Genomic DNA, 23,539 nt, shown 5'->3' with positions numbered 1-23,539 from the left:
AGATTATTATTATTATTATATATATTTAATATATATATATAATAATAATATATTATTAAATATATTATAATATATATCAGTGTTTCCCACAGAATTAGATTTGATCTGTGGTGGTGTGGTGTCGGGGTGGGGGGGTTGGGGGTGGCGGCGTCATTAAATATTTTAATATATTTAAATATTAAATGACGACAACAAAAAAGGGTTAAATATTTCATGTAATTTTTATTGACACGCACATATTTAATTGACAAAACAGAGTCTGATAACTTAACAGACATTGCTACGCTGACTGCTCCACAGACTAGCTACAAATCTTGCACCCTTTGTTTGGACATTTAATTTTTCGCTGCTTTTTGAAAAAATACTCCAATGCCCTATCATAAGGGAAGGCCTCAGGACAGGGTCCATTGATTGAGATCCTCAAACAAGCAGCCAGGTGTTCTCCTTGCAACTGATTTCTGAGGTCTGTTTTCACCTAAGGACAGAGCAAAAAAAAATAATTTACCACAAAATGCACTAAAATAAATAAAATGAATAATTATTTGCTGTGCTTGTCAAATTGAAGTTCTTGCCCTGTTCATTGCTGAAAAATCGCGTTCACAGTTTACACTGGAAACTGGAATTACAAGTGCAATGCCTGCAAGAAGGCTCAGGCAGGGGTAGAGGTTGGCCCACTCATCAATCTCACTCGCCAGCAGTCTTAGGATCTCCTCCTGGTCTTTGTTCTTGAAACAACATTTGGTTTACCATCATGGCATTAGTGTGTTGTGTTGGTGTTGTGAACCATAGTTTAATTTAGTAATCATTTTAATACACCCACCTTGAATGCCCCAGTGAGAACATGATTCTTGAAAGAGAACCACTCCTGCAGTACCTCATTTTCCTGTTCAGGGCAAAATTTCCTGGCAAGAGTCTGCAGCTGAGAGATCTTTATTATATCATCTTCTGGAGTAGCTCTACCAAGCGGTCCCAAAACACTGAAGGCCCCAAGGATGTCCAGATCATGGAACCGTCTGTCCAGGTGTGTTTCCAGGCCAGTGATGTAAGGGTGGATGACCTACAATGAACAGACCATCAACATCTTTTTAGGAAGAGCCTACACCCACCTTAACTACAGTCCTTAAAGGATTAGTTCACCTCAAAATGAAAATTTCCTAAACATTTACTCCAGACATCCATGTCTTTCTTTCCTCAGTGGAAGAGAAATTACGTTTTTTTTAGGAAAGCATTTCTGGATGTTTCTCCACAGAATGGGCTTAAATGGCAACCAAATTGTAGAAGTCCAAATCAATGCAGTTTCAAAGGGTCATCCTACAAAAACGTAATTTCTCTTCCACTCATATCTGGGTGGCATTGGGGTGAGTAAATGTTTAGGAATTTTTTTTATTTTGAGGTGAGCTAATCCTTTAAGGGCCAGGCCATAGAGGACCATTTAGAAGAGGAAAAGGAAAATTCATTAGTTTTAAGGCATTTACCTCTCGCTGGAATCTGGCCCACAGCTCCTCCCTCGACACTTCGTGGACATCTCGCCCTCTCCTTTTCCTCTCCTCCTCATGCTGTATATTGAAGGCTCCAAGTCCTTGTGGATCATCGAGGTCCTGATGAAGGCGAGACAGGAATGATCCAGGCAGTGGAGTCAGTCCAGCCTCTTTGATGCTCCTGAGAGTCTGAATTGTGACAGGAACCTACATTTAAAAAAAAAAAAAAAAAAAAAAGAGTAGCTGCTGTTTAGTAGACCTGCAAATAACCCTCATTTCAATATATCAAATTAAACTGATTTACAAAAAACATACCTGCTCCTTGATATGTAGAAAGTTGACATGTGCTTTTTGAAAGACTTTGGACAGGCATGCGAGGTGTGGTAAAACATCAGCTTGGAGGTAAACTGCTGCCACAAATCTGTATGTAGCACAGAATGTGTAAAGGCCCTTTGCCCCTGGACATCTTCTCACCTCTGCCTCCTCTGCCAATGCTCCAAGGACTGCGCTCAGGTTCCTCTGTATGGTCTCGATAGCTTTGTGCTGAGAGAGCCAGCGTGTGTCCTTCACTTCCTGGAAACGTTGCAATTAAAGACTGATTATTGGTTATTAATTGACAGAAGATAACTACAATGGTATCAAATTACTATTACCTTTATTTTCAAATCACTGACACCCAGGGTGGCGGATGCTGCTTTGAGTGTTGCAGTACGATTTGCACTGTTTCTAAAATATAAATGAAGTTCTTGGAGGTGGTCCCTGAAAGTGGCCATGTACCTTACATCATTTGATGAGTCCTTGCAGGCAAGGGCCAATCTGTGGGCAGCACAAGCTACAGACACAATCTTTGGAAAACTGTCTTTAAGTTGCTTTGCAACTCCATTCACACGACCTGAATATAAATAAAATAATTTAGCGAAAATCATGGGATACAAAAAATAAAACAATCTCACATGAGCATCAAATAATTACCTGTCATAACGGCTGCCCCGTCAGTCCCTAGTCCATATAGTTTTTCTGTTGGGAGGCCTTTCTTCAAGATAACATTCTTGACAGCTGCGACAATAGTGTCTGCTTTGCCATCAGCAATAGAGACCAAATCCAGGAAGTGATTAAACACAAGTCCCTCTTTATCTATGGATCTGAGAGAAAGCATAGGCAAGTAGAATTCACAGTTCATTAACAGCACCCAGAATTTATGGGATTTACATCAAACAAAATAAATGTTCCCATACCGGACATGGAAGTCAAGTTGCCTGCCGACTGACACATCTGTAGTCTCATCAACTTCCAGGCTAATTCCCTGTGATGATTTAATCTTAGTGAGAATTGGCTCCTCTATGACCTCTGCTAAGACCTCAAGCATGTCGTCAATAATACGATGAGACCTATAGTTATTCCTCCTGTCAATCTTGACATTGGGAAAAGGAAAAAAAGGACTGTAATTTTTATTTATTAATGTAAAGATTAAATGTAATCTTAAGTAATGCCTAGGTGACCTTTACCTTTAATTTCCTGAAGTAGTCGCACCCTAGAAGCTCAGCAAGGCTCAAAAGCTTTGGATAGTTTGTGTGGTGGGCTAGTTCATTTTTTACGAGCCAGTAAAGGCACTTGAACCCACCAATGACTGCCTCATGCTCCAAAACAATAGTGGGCTCAAACGAGTTTATGACTGAGATGCCTGTGACAAAATTATTATAAAACTATTTGAAAACTAAAAGTTTATACTTGTTTTTGAAATTGGAACCTACCAGAGGCAAGAGATGCCTGGCATCTGATACTGTCCTGGTGGTGCTCCATAGTGATGTGACGTTCCAAGTAGTCTTTTCTGTATATAACAGCTCCAACCTCAACAAAAGCCCTATTTGCGCGGCCTGTCTTAGGTGCAGGCTTGTGTTGTCTGCATAGTCGACAAAACATTCCTAAAAAAAAAAACCCACAGTCAAAACCATAAAATAATGAAATAAAAATATTACTTTTTATTGTTTCATGATTACACAAATTATGCAGATATTAAATTTACCATGCTTTGTGAGGTACAGCCAACTCTTAAATTGAGGCATCTTTAGCCACTCTGGATCAAATCCAGTGCCTCTGTGCTTGCTGCTTGTGCTTGCTGTCCTGTCTACAAGTCACAGACAAATAGAAATGGGACTGCTTTTCCTGAAACATCTGCTTTTCTGACCTGCCCTGCTTCTACACCTCCCTGTGTTTGCTGTTAACCTCACCTGTTGCTTCAGCCCTACCTGGCTCACCCACAGCAGCAGCATGTTGGCTGCAGTCATCCTCTCCTACATCTCTCTCTACAGCTAACGTTCCCTGCGCCTCTCTTGCTGCTTCAGCAGCGCTGAATGAAGCCTGGAAATATTCAAAATAAATTAACCGAATAGCTTATCACAAAGGTCGGAATAATGATCTTCCACATGTGTTTCTCTGCTTTGCTATTACCTCTGGTCCAGACTGTATTTGCTCCTCTGGACGAGCCTTTTTAAATCGTTTAAAATATTTTTCAATATTCATCTGGATTGAGGGAGCAAACAGTCGGCTTTATGATTAAATACTTAAACATTAACGTTATGTAGTAAGGGCAGTCGATATTACAGCTTACAGCGTGTAACATTATGTATAACTTACATGCTGTAACTGTTATTCTCATGTAAACATAGCTAATTATTAGCTAGGCTCCTTAATGCTTGCTAATGCGTTTCCATTACCCTTCTAATCGCGCAAATTGAAAATTAAGCTCGATGGAAACATGTCAATTTCGCAAAAAAGACTCCCATTTATTGCAAAAAAGGTTTTACGCTCGCGTGAGGTGGAAATATTTTGCAAAACTGCAATGGAAACAGTTTTTGCACATTTACAGTCAACTGACTTGTAAAGCGCGTTTACAAGTTGAGCGCGGTGTGTTTGAACAGATTACAAGACTTCTTTAATTCATAAAAGAAAAATAATTAGAGGAATAACGTTACTGGATTCTAAACCTTAAAGAAATGCCACAATCAAGACCTCGGAGCAGAAATGAGCGAGAAAATACCTCATATGTGCCGCTCACAGTATAAGGGTCTTTCCTTGTCATTAATTAACACGCTTAGGCCTAACTTACGTCTCTTTACATTAATATTAATAATAATAATGTCTAGTGCGGTGGCTGTGATATATATATATATATATATATATATATAAACCTAACTTACCAGCGTCCGTTGCCATGATTTTTGGAACGACTGATCGCGAGATGGAAAAAATTACGTTTTAGTCGCATAACATGGGCCTAACATCAAAATGTTGCGAGAATCTCATTCTGTAATGGAAACGCGACAACTACATAGACTAACTTCTCAGAGTTATGTTGTGCAAAAGTGTTTATTACTAACCATTCAACTCGAGCACCGGAAACAATCCGTCCTCCAACGCATGCTTCTTCTTCTTTGGACGCTCGTGTTTTGATTCAGATCGTGCTCGAAGAGGAGGAGCTATTCGCTGTTCCTCCTCCGTTTGTCAGTTTGTGAGAGAGGGAGAGAAGGGAGCAAGCTGTGCGCAGATCTACAATAAAATACAACTTTACCCATATTAAATAGTAAAAAAACTGAAAATCAATCCGTGGCGGCCGCGTCGATACTGTGGCGGGCCGCCACAAATTAATGAACGTATGGGAAACTCTGTATATTTACTATATTATCTATATTTATATATAGATTATATATATATATATAGAGAGAGAGAGAGAGAGAGAAGACAGAAAATATTACTTTATTTACCTTATTCTGATTTTATGAAACACTCAAAATATTCCACAACAAATCCTTTAAATTTAAAGGTAGGGTAGGTAGGAATTGTCTAAAAAACTTATTTTCCAAATTTGTTTAAACATTATTTATATATCAATACATAATTAAAATGTAAGTACTCTGAAAAGGAAAGTATAAAAATCAAGTGTCTGTAGACCTCTCACGACTGTTTTAAAGACAGCTCATTATTTCCATTCACTCCACCCCCTCCATTCTGGGCTCCTTCCAAAGCCACGCCCCCAAAACACATGAACGCGCGACTCTGACCGCTGAGCTGGAGACGCATTATTTACCTGAGACGAGTGGAGAGGAAGGAGCACAGTGCATGTAGTGACATCATGTCAGAATCACATGTAATAAAAAAATCTAACTTTATCATTATGAATATAAACAAATAAGATGTATTTTAGTACTCACTATCAAGCTAGCATATTGATATTGGTAAAGTTTAAAATATATATTTTTTTGATTCGCTAACGAGCTAGTTATATCTATAAGGCAAAGCTAAAAACAGGTTGCATTGATACACGTTTTTCCATTACCATCAGTTACACTGTGATGAAGGTGAATTTCGTGTAAGATTCATAACATATACGGTGTTTTGCATGTAAGAGTTTCCATGATGAAAGCATTGTTGACTCTGATGAGGACTAGCATTACACTCCGGTGACAAGTACCGCATCGTCAGCTCGAGGACAGGTCCGGGGACGAGGGCAACCGGCGAAGCAGAGGAGGTTGTGCAAGCGGCCGTGCAACTAGGGTCCGAGGAAGTAGAGGCCGAGGACGGGGTGGTCGAAGTGCAGGGCAAGGAGCACTTCTTGGACATGAGGACCTGCGTTGAGTTTTGCATTTCGTTCTTCTTGAATTCCTCAAATCAAACGGGTGCGCGCACATGGGCAGATCCTTAGCAAAAGGGTGGTTGCCATGGTTGCGAGAGAGAGTGACAGTCGCCTAAGCCAATCCTTAGTTTCGTCCCGAATGGAAATAATGAGCTGTTTAATGCAGATTAAACGGTCTAGAGTCACTCGATTTTTATACTCTTTTTTTTTCCGAGTACTTACATTTTAATTATGTATTGATATATATAGAAAGTTTAAACAAATTTGGGAAAAAGTTTTTTATAAAATTCCTACCTACCCTACCTTTAATGTAAAAATAAAAACGAATGTAAGCACTGTTGGGCTCACGTGCGATCAAACAATCTTTTCATTTTTAATTGCGCCTTCCCAATATGTTCTCGCGCTCTCTGTCCTGCAAGACACAAACATCTCCGGAACCCGCTAACATAGTCGGACAAATTTCTAGGTAGTTCCTTGCCCTTTAGTTCATCTTGCAAAACTGCAAGTGGTCCCCGCACTGTGTGACCAAACACCAATTCGTTTGGACTAAAACCCAAACTCTCTTGTGTCACCTCCCGAGCAGCGAGCATTAGCCAAGGCAGCCCATCCTCCCAATCCCGATTCAATTCCACACAGTACGCGCGCAACAGTGACTTCAGAGACTGATGAAAGCGCTCCAGTGCGCCTTGACTCTGAGGATGATATGCACTAGACTGGTTGTGTTTCACACTAAGCTGTTTTTAGAATCTCTGCAAACATTCCGGACATAAAATTGCTCTGAACAATCCTAGGTATTCCAAAAATAGAAATTAAATGAGTCAAAGCTTTAACCACAGCTTTAGTAGTGATCTTGCACAATGGATATGCCGCGGGATAACGAGTTGTTTGACACATAACTGTAAGCAAATACGAGTTACCCGATTTAGACGGAGACAACGGCCCAACACAGTCAATCAGTATATGTTCGAAAGGTTGACTTACTACACAGCAAAATCCCCAGTGTTAAATTAACACTGCTCAGTGTTTATATGAGTCCACACTCAGAGTGTTATAAGTAACACTGAGGAAGTGTTAAAGTTAATGAGCTAATTAAGTGATTAATTGAGTGATGATTGAGCATTATTGAATACATCTGATGTTAACAAGCAGAATCACTGAAGGAGAAAATTCATTTAAAAATTGTCAACATTATGGTGATCAGTGTTTACTTTAGTTGGGCTCTTGACCCTTACTTTTAGAACTTTAGATTTTGTTTGTCTGCTGTAATTCAGGTATAACAGCCAGATGAACAAAGAGCAAATGTGATCTAATGGTGTTGGTTGTGTTATATAACATAATCAATAGTTGGCCTGAATCACTGAACTCATTGAGAGTTTAATTTCTGAGTTAAGTTTAACTTATGGATTATAGCAGCACTGGCCATTTTTAGCCTTTTCAATGAAATCCAAATGATCAAATCAATTGCGAAAAAAAAAAAAAAAATCTTAAACTATTATTTTCAGGCACACACAGACATCAAGAATTAACGTATGAATCTCAGCAATGGTGACAAACAGATCAACTCTGAACATAAGCTCATTATTTATTCATGCAGCAATGCATGATGGGAGCCATGAATGAGTTTTGATTGGTGGTACCCAGAATGCACTGCAACATGCTTTATTATTGCCACCATTGTTGAGATTCACAGGCTGATTCTTCATGTCTGTGTCAAAAAAAAGAAAGACAAAAAAAAAACGTTTTATGTGAACAACTTTTAGAAAATTATTTGGATTACATTGTAAAAGTTAAAACTATTATGATTCTCAAGGACAGTGCTGCTATAATTAGTAAAGTAAACCTAACTCAGAAATTAGGCTCTTTATGGTTATATTAAATTATATATTAATGATTATATTAAAACACAACCAACACCAACACACATTTTCTCTTTGTTCATCTGGTTGTTATAACTCAGGTACAGCAGCCAAACAAAATCTAAAGTTAATGATATAAGGGTCAAGAGACCAACTAAAACAAACACCGATCACCATAATGGTAACATACCAATTACGGTTTTCTCCTTCAGTGATTCTGCTTGTTAACATCAGGTGTCTTCAATAATGCTCAATCATCAATCAATTAATCACTTAATTAGCTCATTAACTTTAACACTGCTTCAGTGTTACTTATAACACTCTGAGTGTGGAACTGAGGAAACACTGAGGCCTGGTTTCACAGACAGGGCTTAGATTAAGCCAGGATTAGGTCATAGTTCAATTAGGACATTTAAGTAATTTTTATAAACATGCCTTAGAAAAAAGCATTACTGGTGTGAATCTTAAGACAAAACAAACGCACTGACATGTTTTAAGATCAGTCAGTGCAAGTTTCTTTCAGTTGAAATAGCTCAGATTTACATTTTAGTCTAGGACTAGACTTAAGCCTTGTCTGTGAAACCGGGGGTGAGAGTGTTAATTTAACACTAGGGATTTTGCTGTGTACCAGGGCTGGACTGGGACAAAAAATCGGCCCGGGCATTTTGGCCCAGACTGGCCCACTATATGATCATAAACACCACCCATCTTTGCACGCCCTTAAATATATGCATACCATCTCCTATTCCTTAAAACCACTAATGCCAGGTAATGAGTTAGTATAGGAACAAGTGAGAGTTAACAGATGAAATAAGTCAAATTTTTACATTTATTAATACAGTTGAAGTATACTCCACAGTGATGAATCCTAAAACAAGCTATAAGCTGCATTGGCATAACAATACCAGTGTTTCTTACAGGATTTTTGGTAAAACTGTGGTTGGTGGACCTCGGTCCTTGGGGGGTTCGGGGGCATGCCCCCCCATAAGAAAATGTTGTGCATTTTAATGTTAAATTCATCAATCAGGTGCACTTTGAGAGTTCAAAATTAAAAGCTTACCCATATTCAGTGTGCAAATTAAACTGAAAAATTGAAACCTAGTTACAGTGTCTATTTACATTACACTACATAATAATAGTTATAACATTAATCGTATGACAGTAATAGCCATATTTTGTAAAACAAATGCACTAAAAAATAAAGGAAACTTTCATAATTAGTTTTGTACCAAATTCTGTACTTGAAAGAGATAAGCACATGATCTTTTATTTTGACGCAAACTGCATCAAGATTTTATTTTGGCGGAAAACATGGTTTACAAACGCCTCTCATTAAATTTCTAGTGAATTGCGGTAATCGTCAACTATGCAGATGTGGAAATAATCTGTAACTGGGTTATGGGTAACTTCCTACACTCATGACATGGCCTAAGAATGAAAGTAGTTCTGCTTACCGCAGGCTCTACACTTTCTAATCTCTCTCCTGATCCTCTTCACTATCATCATCTGCCACAGGAGCTGATGAAGGTCAGAAAACATATATTTTGACACAGTTTACAGTGTCTGCTTTAAGGGCCTGTTTCTATTTTTTCACACTATTTCTCTGCACATTCCTTGCGTTTCTTCTCCATCTCGCTGACTATTTTGACCGATTTTGACAGATACACACTGACACTGCTGCACGCTCGCTCACTCGTTTAAAGTTGTGATTGGGCCAGCCCAGTGTCAATCAAGAAAAGAACCAATGGTCTTTTTTTTCTGTCAGAAAAAAAAAAAACTAACGCTGACTTTTTGTGACCAATGCATTACACCGGCACAAACCCAGCGCTGCCAATTAAGCAAAACAAAAAACAAAACGAATGGGCCGCCGATGTACACATTTTATGGGCCGTAAAAAAATAAAAAAATAAAATAAAATAATAAAAATTATGTATGAGATGTATAGGCCCAAAAACCACGTCGGCCCACCGGGAAAGTGCCCGGTATGCCCGATGGCCAGTCCAGCCCTGCTTACTACCGGTATTGGACACAACGGCAGTTTTGATGACTCCATTTCCTCAACAGCAACTCCTCCTGAACAAAGTAACCGTTTGCCACACTCTCCTCTCCTCAGGGGGCACTACAACAGCAAACAAAGGTTGTAAAATAGGATCTTTCCGCTGCGCAGCTACTAACTCACTATGAGTAATAGGAGAAAGAACAGCTAACCCAGGTACCTCAACTTTTTGCACTTCTGCACAATCGGATGATAAAGTACGACTCATTGAACGTGTTACGGCACAGGACACAAACACCTCAGGGAAATCACACCCCAATTCATCAGTTTGCCCTTTCAATGGAGTAAACAAAACTACAGGTGGAGGTGCAACATCTCTCCACACTCGCCCCCCTGCCAAGTTATTTCCCAAAATTACAGAAATGCCATTAACAGGTAACAACGGACGCACTCCAATGGTTACCTCTCCTTCCACTAACTCAGATTTCAAATGAACTCTGTGCAAAGGAACAGACAATGTCTGCAGCCCTATCCCCCTTATCAAAACGTTTTTCTCTGCACTTGAGGCGGCAGAAAAAGGTAGGATCGACTCTAAAATTAACGATTCTGATGACCCAGTATCTCTCAAAATCCTAATTGGTACTTTGTCAATACCATCAGGTAAAGACACAAAACCGTCAGTAATAAATGGAGCATATTTTAAATGAGAATCGGTCTCCATTCCATTACACAATCAGGGAATACCAGCAGATTTCCAGCAGTAGACACTGTCTCTATCAATAATGTGGGAACAAAATTAATCTTTTTACCTCGTGATCTCAGTTTGCCTGCCAACACTGGACACTCATTTTTCCAGTGTCCACTGTTAAAGCAATAATGGCAAACATTACCATCAGTTTTCCCTCGCACAAAATTAACCGATCTCTGAGTAGGAGGCACACCCTCAAATTTTCGTGAGCGTTGCTGAGACAAATTCTCTCTATAGCCAATACCGCCACCTGCTCGCGCATCAGCAAATCCACTCCTATGAGTTAAAATAAATTAATCCGCCAAAACAGCTGCTTCAGCAACAGTACCGGGCTTATTTTCATTGATATACGTAGCAATGTTGTCAGTAACGATGTTTCTAAACTGCTCCAACAGAATCAAATCTCGCAACTCTTCAAAAGTACTCACATTCGAAGCAGCGCACCACCGATCAAAATGCGCCGTCAGCTCTCTCCCCACTTACACATGAGTTTGACGTTCCCCTCTTTTCCAATTCCTAAAACGCTGACAATACGCCTCTGGAACCAATTCATACACTCTCAGAATAGTAGACCTTATCATAGTCTTTTCGATCTTCCACCGTAAGTGCCATATAGGCCTCTTGTGCTCTACCCGTAATGACACTTTGAAGCATCACTACGCGATCAGCAATAGGCCATTTACGTTCCTCCGCAATACTCTCAAACAACGAGAAAAAAACATCGGGATCACGTTCATTAAATTTGGGAAGCAATTTTAAATTCCCTACCACATCAGATACACGCGATTCCCTTTTCTGTGATGGTGCACCTTCAAATGGCATTTTACCTTCACCGATTAACCTTAACCGTTGAACTTGTAACTCAAAATCTCTTGACAGCTTCTCAGATTCCAGTTTAAGATGTTTAAGCTGCAATAACTCTATTTTGCGTCGTTTAAGCGAATCGTCCATTTTTAACCTTTCCAATTCATGTTTGTTAACTACTTTAGCCATCTCTCGACTATGCATTTGCTGCATCTCAAGGATCTCCTTTTTCTGATCAAAAGATAAACCTGAAAAAAGGTCCACTGATTCTTTCGTCTCCCCTGTAATCTTTACAACATCCGAAATGGATAAAACGTTTCTCTCACTCAACCTGGCCTTCAAAACCATTTTTAACTCATTATTTTTTAAACGTTTATCTACATCTCCAAAGCCATAATGTTCCACAAGCTCCCACAATTGTCCTTTAGCCAGCGCATTTAATAATCCTTCCGACGAAGCTATAATAAAATCTTCAATTGATACCATATTTTCTTATTCAGAATTCCTAATTCACAAATTCATGGGCAACAAAAATAAAAAAGTGGTCAGAACAGATGAGCATTAATTCATACGTTCCCCTTCTTATTAAACCATACCACCCCACTATCTTCTTGAACCTAATCTTCATGCAACTCCCAGAGCCGAGCGCCTTTAAACACTAAAATACCGCTGGTAGTGAAATAAGCAAATTGCCCAATTCCCAAACCACGGCAGTGTACTCAACCCAGAAGTCTGCACAACTAAAACAACAAACCAACGCTAAGCGTTGCTAAAGCCTAGGGAATGAATTAAATCTCATCTTGTCATTTACCACCTACATAAAGTCACTTACCCATAAAAATGTGAACAAATGGTTTTGTTGGATTATCACGTCCGTCTCCCGCAAAATTTCCTCAAACTAATCAAACGAAAATCATAATACACGTGATTAACGAATTCGTTTTAATTTACGGACGAGCCCCCATTTGTTACAGCCGGCTCTCAGGCTGCAACAAAAAGGAGACCAGACGCGTCAATTCTCAGCAAAACATTTATTATAACGCAAGAAAACAAACATAAGCATAACATAAATAAAGAGATGTATCAGGGACAGGCAGGACACTCAGCAAAGCGCAGACCAATAAACTCCATACCGGAGACCAAACGCCCAAAAGCCACACTTCACGAGCAGTCTCCACCATATTTATTCTGCATCCAACAAGTGTCAGGTGTGTCGGCCACGCCCCCTCCAGACGGCACCTAAAAACATACACACCAACCACACACACGCACGTACGTACATACAGCCTAGGCTGAGACGTCACAGGTGGAATAAACATATGGCAGGACTATGGCATTTACTTTCTGACCCCTGGACTTTCCACCTCTGCCACTACTACATGTGAATGTGTTGCAAAACTGGAATGTGGCTTTCAAAAGAAGCTCCTCCTAGTAATTGTCTTCATGATGAACACAGTAATTCAGCATCTGAATCTGATCTAACGTGTTTCCATCTTTTATTGTTTCAGTTTCTTTACAGTTGGTCACTTCCACAACATCTACTAGTTCTACATCTACAGGTGAGGATAATTCTAGACTGAATGTGGAGTTATAAAATAAACCCCTCACATAGTTTATCATCTGAGTTTGGTTTAACATCTGTTTTCATCTGTTATGTTTTCAGTTTCTTTACTGCCTGTCACTTCCACAGGATTGACCAGTTCCACTACTTCAGGTGAATGTGTTGCTGAACTAATATGTGGCTTTCAAAAAAGATTATCTTAATAATTGTCTTCATGAAGAACAGCATCTGACTCTGATCTAACATTTCCATCTGTTATTGTTTTAGTTGCTTTACAGCCCGTCACTTCCACAACCTCTACTAGTTCTACTTCTACAGGTGAGGATGATGTTTTACTGGACTGATATTGAAATGCAACCCTACATAATTAATGTCTTCATGAAGAACACAGAATTTAATTTCTGACTTGGCATCTCTATCCATCTCGTTAATTTTACAGGTCATTTGCTGACAATGTCTTCCACAACATCTATCAGTCCCACTACTGCAGGTGAGCATGTAGCCGGACTGAAATGTAGCTCTCAAAAGCAGCTCCTCCTAACAATTGTCTTCACAGAGAATACCACAACATCACCCAGTCCCACTCAAATGAAAGGGAAGAAATTTTATTCTGAAAGAAATTTAAAATGATTTCATAAGACTTTTCTCATTCCAGGTCTGATTATCTCACTGCAGGACGAATGCAATGTAAGTTGTTGCAGGGTAAATTTTTGTAACAACAGCTCAATAATGCAAAATAATGTGTACTGTTTTGTATCATTGTCAGTGTTGTTGTATATAATATGTAGTAGAATATTAGAGCAATTAACTTTTATTTGACTTCAAATACTCCACAGTGCACACATGTTCAGTTTTCAGTTTATTTTAAAGCTCAATTGTGATTTCAGAGTCAGACCATAGGGCGATGTGTAGAAAGTCTTCTTGACCGGATAGAGAACATGACAGATGAAGTGCTCCCTTTGACCGTAAGACAAAAATGATCATTATTTGTCACTTACATAAATTATCCTGTAGCAATGCTTTCTTTTGTTTCAACGTTTACAAATAATCCTATTTATATGATTACTAAAATAGGATGTGAAAACAATTTTTAATATGGTCCTCAACGCATCAGAGAAGGTATTAGTGTCATCTGCTGACCCAAATAAACTGGTGTCAGATGGAAACCGTGTGTTAAAAGCCACTGAGAAGCTGGTGACCATGCTGGTGAAGCCGACAGACACATATGCCAATGTCAGCTTTTCTCTTGACACTGTGGGTAAGTGAAAACCAAACTATGAATATACTGTGAAATTACTGACTTAATGTGCTCAAGTCTAGAGGACCTTTTGACTTTTTTAGATGGCCTAATTGTTAATACGGATTAATTTACATAACTTTTAATAATTAATAATACATGTATTTTTTTAATCAGAGGTACAAGTCTTCATCGTTGGACCAAATGCAACCTTAGATAAAATCCCTCGACTTAACACGACAAATTCTTCTGTGGATATTGATCTCATCGGGATTGCCAAGAACAACGCTGACAGTATGTGACAGGTTTTAGTTTGATTAAATGAACAAAACAACTAGAAAGAGACATCACTAACGGACAATAAAAAAAGAACGTTGATTTGCTTTATTGCATGTAAGCTTCTGTTTCTGTCACACAGGATCAGCTGCTGTGGCTTTCATGAGTTATAACACAATGGAGAATCTACTGAAGCCAGACTTCTTCAACACATCAAATGACACGATTAAAACCATGATGTCCACTGTGATCTCAGCTACTCTTCCCAAAACCACCAACACTAAACTCACCAAACCAGTCAACTTTACCCTCAAACACATCAGAGTGAGAGACTGAAATGTGTTTTTGTCCAATCTGAGAACTGATGAACATCTGAAAACATCTAATATACATTGTTGTAATATTTTCTTCATGTTCTTTCTTCTTTCTGCAGGAGTTTGACCCCGACGGTTCTCTGTCCTGTGTGTACTGGAATATCAGCGAGTGGATTGTAGATGGTTGTTCTGTTTTAGAGACCAACAGCAGCTACACTGTGTGTTCCTGTGTTCATCTCTCCACATTCGCTCTCATCATGCAAACCAGCCGCCCATCAGAGGTACGAAAACATTTATAGTGAGCATTGAACAGGCTGATCTCATGAAATGGCGTATGTATGACACGCCAATTCGATTTCCATTTTTGGCGTGCTATCAACACGCATAATCGCTTTTCAGCGTGTTTATCAATGCCGTTGACTTAACGTTACATTATAAATATGACCTACCCCAACTCCGTCCCTAAACCTACCCGTCACTGGGGTTAATACCATATATAGATTATAAATGTAAGATCCCTTAACTGTACTCCCACACCTAAACATACCCATTTTATGGACAATATTAAAATGTATAATCACAATAATTAACCTTACAACACAACATCGATTCACAAAATACACCAATTTTATTAGCTTGATGTAATCCAAACCTTCAGAATCCATTATTTGCAAGAAAAAGATCCAAACTCATCCCTTTATCCAGTAATCGTCATCTTGACCGTAAACGTCAAACCCCGCGCTTGTTATGAATTCAAATTCAAAAATTGCGCCCTCAAGAAGCGTTACGACAGGTTACTATGGTTACGGCAGTAATATCAAATGCTCATTGGCTCTCGCATCGCCTGCTTCGTCACAGATTGCGTCATGCACATTCACATTTGAAATGAAGCGCGCACTGCCGCGCAGGCGGCAGCTCAGAGCGAACCGAACCGAAGACGGATTAACATTTTCATGGATTTGAATTAATAAGTTAAATTCTGCTCTGTTACCTCATACAAAACCACTGCCAGAGAGGACACATCGTCACGTGAACAACTTTTGGTACCGATTTTGACATTTTCTCATTAAATAAATTATTGTGATTATATTTGTCTGTCTGTTGTTTTTCTTTATAATTGTAGCCTACGTAGTTTTAAGAAATGGTTATGATTAGATGGTAGGATTAGCAAACGTCCGGGGATAATGGTACGTGTAAGATTCACGTCTGAGGCTGTTAAACTGTGACATCTACACGTTTTCCAAAGGGGACCAACATGATTAATTTCACGTACATTTTGCTCCGTTTCGCTCGGACATTTAACGGCGTAGACATACACGCGGAAGATGACGGTTCGTTTCGGCGTGAACATACACGCGGATAGCTCAAAATGCGTATAAATAACACGCCACTTTTGACTTGAAAGTGGCGTGTATGTTTACGCAAAGTCATGATGTCATGTTGGCATTGAAGAACAGCACAGATTTGGCACTCATGTACTCTGACATGTTTTCTCAGAGCGACTCACTGCTGGAACTGTTGAATTTGGTGTGTGTGCCAGTTGGGCTGGTGTTCTTCAGTTTGGCCCTGTTGACCTTTGCCCTTTGTCAGTGGAGTCCTAGAGTAAATAATGTAGCTCGAATCAACATCTGTGTGAGTCTGCTGTTGGCTCACCTTCTGTTCCTGCTCACACAACAGTTCCTGAGCCTCATACGCCCTCATCAGGTGAGAATGATGAAGGAGCCCTACAGCTCAGCACAGTCTCACTGAGAATCATCATAACCGTCTCTCATGATCTCCAGGTGTTGTGTGCCGTGATATCAGGTGTGCTGCACTTCCTCTTTCTCTCCGGCTTTGTGTGGATGTTCATTGAAGCTGTGCTGCTCTTCATCTGTGTGAAGAACCTATCACAGATCAGCTCCAAAAAGAGGGAGGTGCTTAGCAGAGAATTCCTCTGTGTGATTGGATATACGGTTCCTCTGGTTGTGGTAGGCGTGTCTGCTGCGGTGGATCCTAAAGGCTATGGAAGTGAACAGTGAGTTTAGTTTGAGTGACTCATTGCTCAAAATCTTCATCCATGTTTGTTCATTGATTATTTGACTATATCTTCCTCCGAATAGGTGCTGGATTAAAACCTATGAAGGTTTTGTCTGGGGTTTTCTGGCACCGGTTTGCATGATTCTATCAGTAAATACATTTCTCGTTTAATTTTGCTCATGACTTTGTATTAAATGGAAAACAATTGGATTAATTACTTCTTTTTTTTTTTTACTTTGCAGTCAAACACAATTCTTTTCATCAAGATCATCATCAATGTGAACTCAACTCTCAAAAATCTGAACGCTGAAGTTTCACAGATAAAACAAACCAAGTAACAAACATGATTGAATTGCTCTATTTAAAAAAAGAACATTCAAGTAAGAAACATTAAGTCACTTTTTTCTGTTTCTCTGCAGGATTATGGTATTTAAAACACTGGCTCAGTTTGTGATTCTTGGATGCTCCTGGATTCTGGGTTTCTTCACTAAGGGCAGTGAGGAGCTGGAGATCCTCTTCGTGATCTTGAACTCCCAGCAGGGAACCTTCATCTTCCTGATCTATTGTGTCCTCAATGATGAGGTCAGACATTTTAAGAGACAGTATAAGGAAGAAACTACGGTGACGCATTGCTGCCACATACATGTTCCACTCAATTATGTCGTAATAACGAGATGTTATGTCATTAAAACGACATTTTTTCTCGTAATAACGAGATGTTATGTCGTTAAAACTACATATTTTCTCGTAATAACGAGATCTTATGTTGTTAAAACGAAATATTTTTCTCGTAATAACAAGATGTTATGTCGTTTTAACGACATCTTTTCTTGCATTAACGAGATGTTATGTTGTTTTATCGACATCTTTTCTTGTAATAACGAGATGTTATGCCGTTAAAACGACAAATATTCTTGGCCTTATAAGGACATGTGTAGTCATGTACAAAATATGCCTTTATCCACATAAAATGTATCTATAGCCTATCATGTCTTTATCATAGGCCTACATTCATAAAGCTGAAGTAATAGCAGCCCCATTGGACATTCATGTTAAAAGATCAAATTCTGTACACACCTTATTAATAAAGCATGTGTAGTCTACAGATTAGCAGATGAGCGCAGAATACGAACATTGCGTTTAATTGCACATTAGGCTAAGCGTTTTCCTCCCATGGAAAACCCTTATAATAAAGAAAAAGCTTAATGTGGCTTAATAGGCTACTTCAGTGATAAAGATCAAATGCTGTACACACCTTATTAATAAACCATACTATCCTACAGAAAAGCAGATGAGCCCAGAATATGAACGCAACGCATTTAATTACACGTTAAGCGTTTTCCTCCCATAGAAACCTTTTATTATAAAGAAAATAAAGGTGGCTCTTAACGTGTCTTTTGTATGGGAGGAAAACGTATGTCATATATATCCTTTAAATGGTATTCAATGCAAAACAAAAATCACAAATATAAGTAGCCAATAAAATAAACAAATTATTGTGGCATTAATTAGCCCACAAACAATATTTATTTTAAAGCCTAAACGAATTTATTTAAAGAAAAACACAAGCATTGGGCGTTTATCTGTATAGGCTAGTGTTGTGTTTGAGCCGCCCTTTTCAAACTGGCGCAAGAAAATGCAACAGAATTTGATTTGTTAAACATGAAGAGGACTTATCCGTCTGGCATGGCCGCTCGCTCTAACGTTAACCTGGATAAATGTTTGCTATTATTAAGTGCATTTCCAAGTGTTTGTGCGGAGTGTGGAGCGCGCACTGCATGACATGGAGGCGCTGGCACCATCACTTGCATTTTCCTATCAACAGTGGAAACAACTTAATATACTCCATTTCTGGTCATACAGAAAATAATAATACATCAGTCACACCTACTTTTATTTGTGTAAACTCTCAACAACAAGAAAAAGTTGTGCTTTTGTAAAATAAAATAAAGCGAACGGCGCGCTTTCATGATCTCTGTGAATTGGAGCGCGTCTCAAAAATGAACTGAAAAACTGCATAGACAAACCTCACAGACATGAGAAATATAACTATGTATATAAAGCTTGTAAAAAAATGTCCACCAACAGAAAAAAATCAAATTGAAAGCAAATACGGTACCATCTGATTATGTAATCCTGTCCGTATATGAAAGGCGCATCTACTTTACAGCGGAGATGTATGGAGATATGTTTGTAGCCTACACTGATTTAGAAAACACTAGTTTTTTAATAAACAATTAAAATGCTTCGTTATTTTTTCAAACACATTTATTATCATTAGCCTACTTAGCGCGGAATATAGGCTACATGCACCCAGGATTGAATATAAACGTGTGCAGTCCTAATTGCTTAAAGCAGAACTTGGTAACTTTTTTAACTTAATAAAACTGTCTAGAAATCATTTGGATGGTTAAACAACCTGTTCTGGTGATATTGGTGACTTTCCCCGCTCCCCCCAGCGCTCCTAGGCGGAAAACCAACCTTGCAACTTGGGGACTACCGTCCCGGCAAGATAGAAATTGGAAGTCTCGTGAGAAGCAAGAACGAGAACGAGCGTGAAACACGAATTGCTTTACGGCAATTCGACATAAACACACACGCATGTATGATGTATTACCAGATTACCCACCTCAGTAGACATAGCTCCACACGATACAGTTGGCTTGCTCCGATCAAAACAAACGCACATGAGCAGCGGTAGAGAGGGGGAGGAGGCTGTAGGGGGAGCTCATGGGGAAAACATGCGACAACAAAAGATAAAATCAGCGAAGAAGTGACGAGAGTTCGCTAGAGTTGCCGAGTTCTCCTTTAAATGAATGACTACTTGTCTAGAAAAATGTTTAGTCTATGGCAACTCTAATAAATACCCTACATTTAATAGTTGACATTATTTAATTAGTAATTATCCAGCTCTTTACATTAAATTAGTTGAGTTAGCATATTAGTTAATGAACTAATAAAATAATAAAATAAAGTTTCAATTAAGATACTAACCATATATTTCTCTAGCATTGCTTATTCCACAACAAATGACTGTTTATAAGGTGACAATCCGTTATAGACTACATGTTATTGTAGGCTGTATCTTGAAGATTTATAAAGACGAAGATTGACATTTCGTTAATTAAAAAAAGAAAAAAAGAACACATTGTTGTAAAAAAATAAACAACTTATCTAATGTTCTGTTAGATGTGTTTTGACTACTTTTTGTTTAATTATATCTCTAGGTAATGAAGATATAGCCTATTAACAAATATAAATCTTATGTATAATATATTATATATACAAAAAATAAAACATATAGGCCTATATAAAATATATTTAAAAAAAGGGCCTCATTGATTAATTTTGCCTGAGGCCCCCATTCAGTGTTCGCCTCTGATTGGGCTGCTACTATTTGCTTCAGCTTTTTGAACGTAGAAGTGTGATAAAGACATGATAGGCTATCAATTGTATGTGGATAAAGGCATTTTTTGTACATGACTACACGTCCTTATAAGGCCAAGAAAATATGTTGTTAAGGACATAGCATCTTGTTATTACGAGAACATTTTTTTGTTTTAACGACATAACATCTCATTATTACGACATATTATGTCGTTTAAATGACAACATCTCGCTATTACAACATAAGATCTTGTTATTACAACATAATTGAGTGGAAAAACTAATATGTATGTGGCAGCAATGCGTCACTGTAAGAAACGCATCTAAAAATGCAAATCTAGTCTCTTTTCTTACCTGTTTAATATAAACAAACTCCATTACGATTCATGCACAGCAAAAACTCCAGTGTTAAATTAACACTCCTGGGAGTGTATATGAGTCCACACTCAAGAGTGTAAAGTGTTAAAATATGATTGTTAAATTAACACTCAAGAGTGTTAAAGTTAATGAGATAATTAAGTGATTAATTTAGTAATGATTGAGCATTATTGAAGACACCTGATGTTAACAAGCAGAATCACTGAAGGAGAAAATCTCAAATTGTAAGTTACCATTATGGTGATGGGTGTTTGCTTTAGTTGGGCTCTTGACCCTTATATGTTTACTTTAGATTTTGCTTGTCTGCTGTTATTGATTTATAACAGTCAGATGAACAAAGAAAAAACGTGATCTGATGGTGTTGGTTATGTTTTGACATAATCATGTTCTGATCTGAAAAACTAAACTAACTAAACTTATTGAGATAGTTTGGTTTAACTAGTTAATTGCAGCAGCTCTGTGATTCGACAGCATATGATTTTCAGTATTTTTCATATACTCAAAAATATTTAATAAACATTATTCTGATCAAAAGACTTTCAAATGGATTTATTTAGAAACACAGACATCAATAATCAGCCTGTAAATCTCAACAATGGTGACAATAATAAAGCATGTTGCAGTGGCTCCCATCATGCATTGCGGTATGAATAAATTATGATCTCAATTGTCTATGTAATTTACTTTTCCCTAATTGAATATTCTGCTCGTCACCATTGTTGAGATGCATAGACTGAATCTTAACATCTGTGTGTGCCTTAAAGAATGATTTTTTTCTTTTTCAAAACAACTTTTAAGAAATCCTTTATATTATATCTAAAATCTGGATATTTATGCAGAATCACAGTTATGCTGTAATCAACAACATAAATCTAAGTCAGAAATAAGGATCTTAATGAGTTCAGTGATCAAGTTCAAATGATGATTGTCATAATATAACCAATATTCCTTCAGTGATTCTGCTTGTTAACATCAGGTGTCTTCAATAATGCTCAATCATCACTCAATTAATCACTTAATTATCTCATTAACTTTAACACTCTTGAGTGTTAATTTAACACTCATATTTTAACACTTTACACTCTTGAGTGTGGACTCATATACACTCCTAGGAGTGTTAATTTAACACTGGAGTTTTTGCTGTGTGAGTTTCAGCTCATCTCGTGTCATTCTTGTCCAGGTTAGACAGCAGTACATGAAGTTCTTCAGATGTCTTTGCTGTGGATTCAAACAACACTGAGGGCTACAGCTAAACTTAAATATTTGTAAATGTTGGCAAGAAAAAAAAAACTGTTTGTGTGTGCATGGTAAAGGGAAATAACAAATGAATTTAGATTGTATGGAATCAGTTATTTATTATATTATGTTATCAGTTATGTTATAAATTATATTTTTGTTTGTCAAGCTCAGAAAGCTGACTGTTTCTTCTGTAAGGACACATTTTACAGTATATTATTTTAAATATTCATATATCTCATACAAAATATGTCATATAAATGCAAATGTATTTTCAGGATGCAGGACCACAGGTTTTATGGGTATTGTGATATACATTTAAAAATATACTATAAAAGTAACTCAGTGAACAGCTAATGTCTCATTGAAAAGGAATCTGTATTTTCATTTGGCTTAAATTGTGTATTAAAATACAAATGAATAGAATGCATTTTGCTTTTGTTCAGGTGCCAATCAGGGTTTCCTGTATTATTTGAATTATACTGTCTTACAAAATACCTCTAATTGCATTTTAAAGGTTTTTCATTTTTTTTTTATTTTTTTTTACGTTCCACAAAAAAGCTCCATAATAGACTGACTCTTGTTTGAGAAGAATATTCTACACAGTAAAAAAATTGTCCTGAAAATTAACGGTAAAAAATAAATAAAAAATAAAATAAAAAGAATTAAAGACCATTCTTTGAGTGTTTTTCTTTGTGTGCTTTGTGCACAGCCACACATTGTTACAGAACACTGGGCCAATAGAAGTGATTTTTGCAACATTTTCCCCCCTTTGCTAGAGCAAGGAGACCGATCACTGTAAGAGCATACCTGAGACTTTCTATAGCGCATCTCCACAAATGCGTTAATCTGGAGTTTTTGCTTTGTAGTAAATGCCGCTCCATCTGAAAGCAGATGAAGGCGATTTACTACTAATCAAGGAACCGGCTTTACTGACGAGATGCGCATAATAGGGCTGGGCGATTTAAATCGCGATATTGTTATGCGCATCTCGTCAGTAAAGCCGGTTCCTTGATTAGTAGTAAATCGCCTTCACCTGCTTTCAGATGGAGCGGCATTTACTACAAAGAGCCGTAGTTAACTGACAAGCTGAGCCATATCGCATTAATATCGCGGACGTATCGCGACGTTTGGCTCAGCTTGTCAGTTAACTACGGCTCTTTGTACACAGCAAAAACTCCAGTGTTAAATTAACACTCCTGGGAGTGTATGAGTCCACACTCAAGAGTGTTTAAGTTAATGAGATAATTAAGTGATTAATTTAGTGATGATTGAGCATTATTGAAGACACCTGATGTTAACAAGCAGAATCACTGAAGGAGAAAATCACAAATTGTAAGTTACCGTTATGACGATCAATGGTTGCTTTAGTTGGGCTCTTGACCCATATGTGACCCTGCCTGTGATAACCCAGCTAAAGTCATTTTTTTATGTTATGTATTTTTTTACATCAGGTCATTCTACCCAGTATAAGGAATAGGCTGTGAAAGTTTCTCATTGATATACCTAATATTTACTGAGTTAGGCCATTTCAAAGATTTGGAGAATTCCGAGCTCGGAATTTTAGGTTTTTGAGAAATTCCAATTTGAAAATAAGTAAACTTTTAAAATGGCAATACCTC

At 38.0% G+C, this 23,539-nt stretch overlaps 2 protein-coding genes across 2 annotated transcripts; one reads left to right on the top strand and one right to left on the bottom strand.

Annotated features, from left to right (window-relative positions):
- Positions 1 to 392: 392 nt before the first annotated feature.
- Positions 393 to 2,844, bottom strand: LOC311279519 (zinc finger protein 862-like; the record flags this gene model as incomplete). The annotated part of the gene is made up of 8 exons (XM_084391089.1): positions 393 to 475; positions 602 to 725; positions 821 to 1,057; positions 1,476 to 1,685; positions 1,794 to 2,051; positions 2,132 to 2,370; positions 2,451 to 2,620; positions 2,714 to 2,844. The coding sequence occupies 8 exons, from the start codon at positions 2,842 to 2,844 to the stop codon at positions 393 to 395; spliced, it is 1,452 nt and encodes a 483-aa protein (XP_084247215.1).
- Positions 2,845 to 14,734: 11,890 nt separating this feature from the next.
- LOC311279512 (adhesion G protein-coupled receptor E3-like) lies at positions 14,735 to 22,719 on the top strand (the record flags this gene model as incomplete). The annotated part of the gene is made up of 6 exons (XM_084391076.1): positions 14,735 to 14,910; positions 15,020 to 15,181; positions 16,398 to 16,604; positions 16,682 to 16,914; positions 17,336 to 17,498; positions 22,630 to 22,719. The coding sequence occupies exons 1-6, from the start codon at positions 14,749 to 14,751 to the stop codon at positions 22,717 to 22,719; spliced, it is 1,017 nt and encodes a 338-aa protein (XP_084247202.1). The 5' UTR covers positions 14,735 to 14,748.
- Between the last annotated feature and the right edge of the window lie 820 nt (positions 22,720 to 23,539).

The sequence above is a fragment of the Rutilus rutilus genome (assembly GCF_951802725.1).
Source record: "Rutilus rutilus genome assembly, chromosome: 2".
Classification (NCBI taxonomy): domain Eukaryota; kingdom Metazoa; phylum Chordata; class Actinopteri; order Cypriniformes; family Leuciscidae; genus Rutilus; species Rutilus rutilus.
The sequence above is the reverse complement of the archived record's forward strand: the minus strand, read 5'-3'. Positions and strand labels throughout refer to the sequence as shown.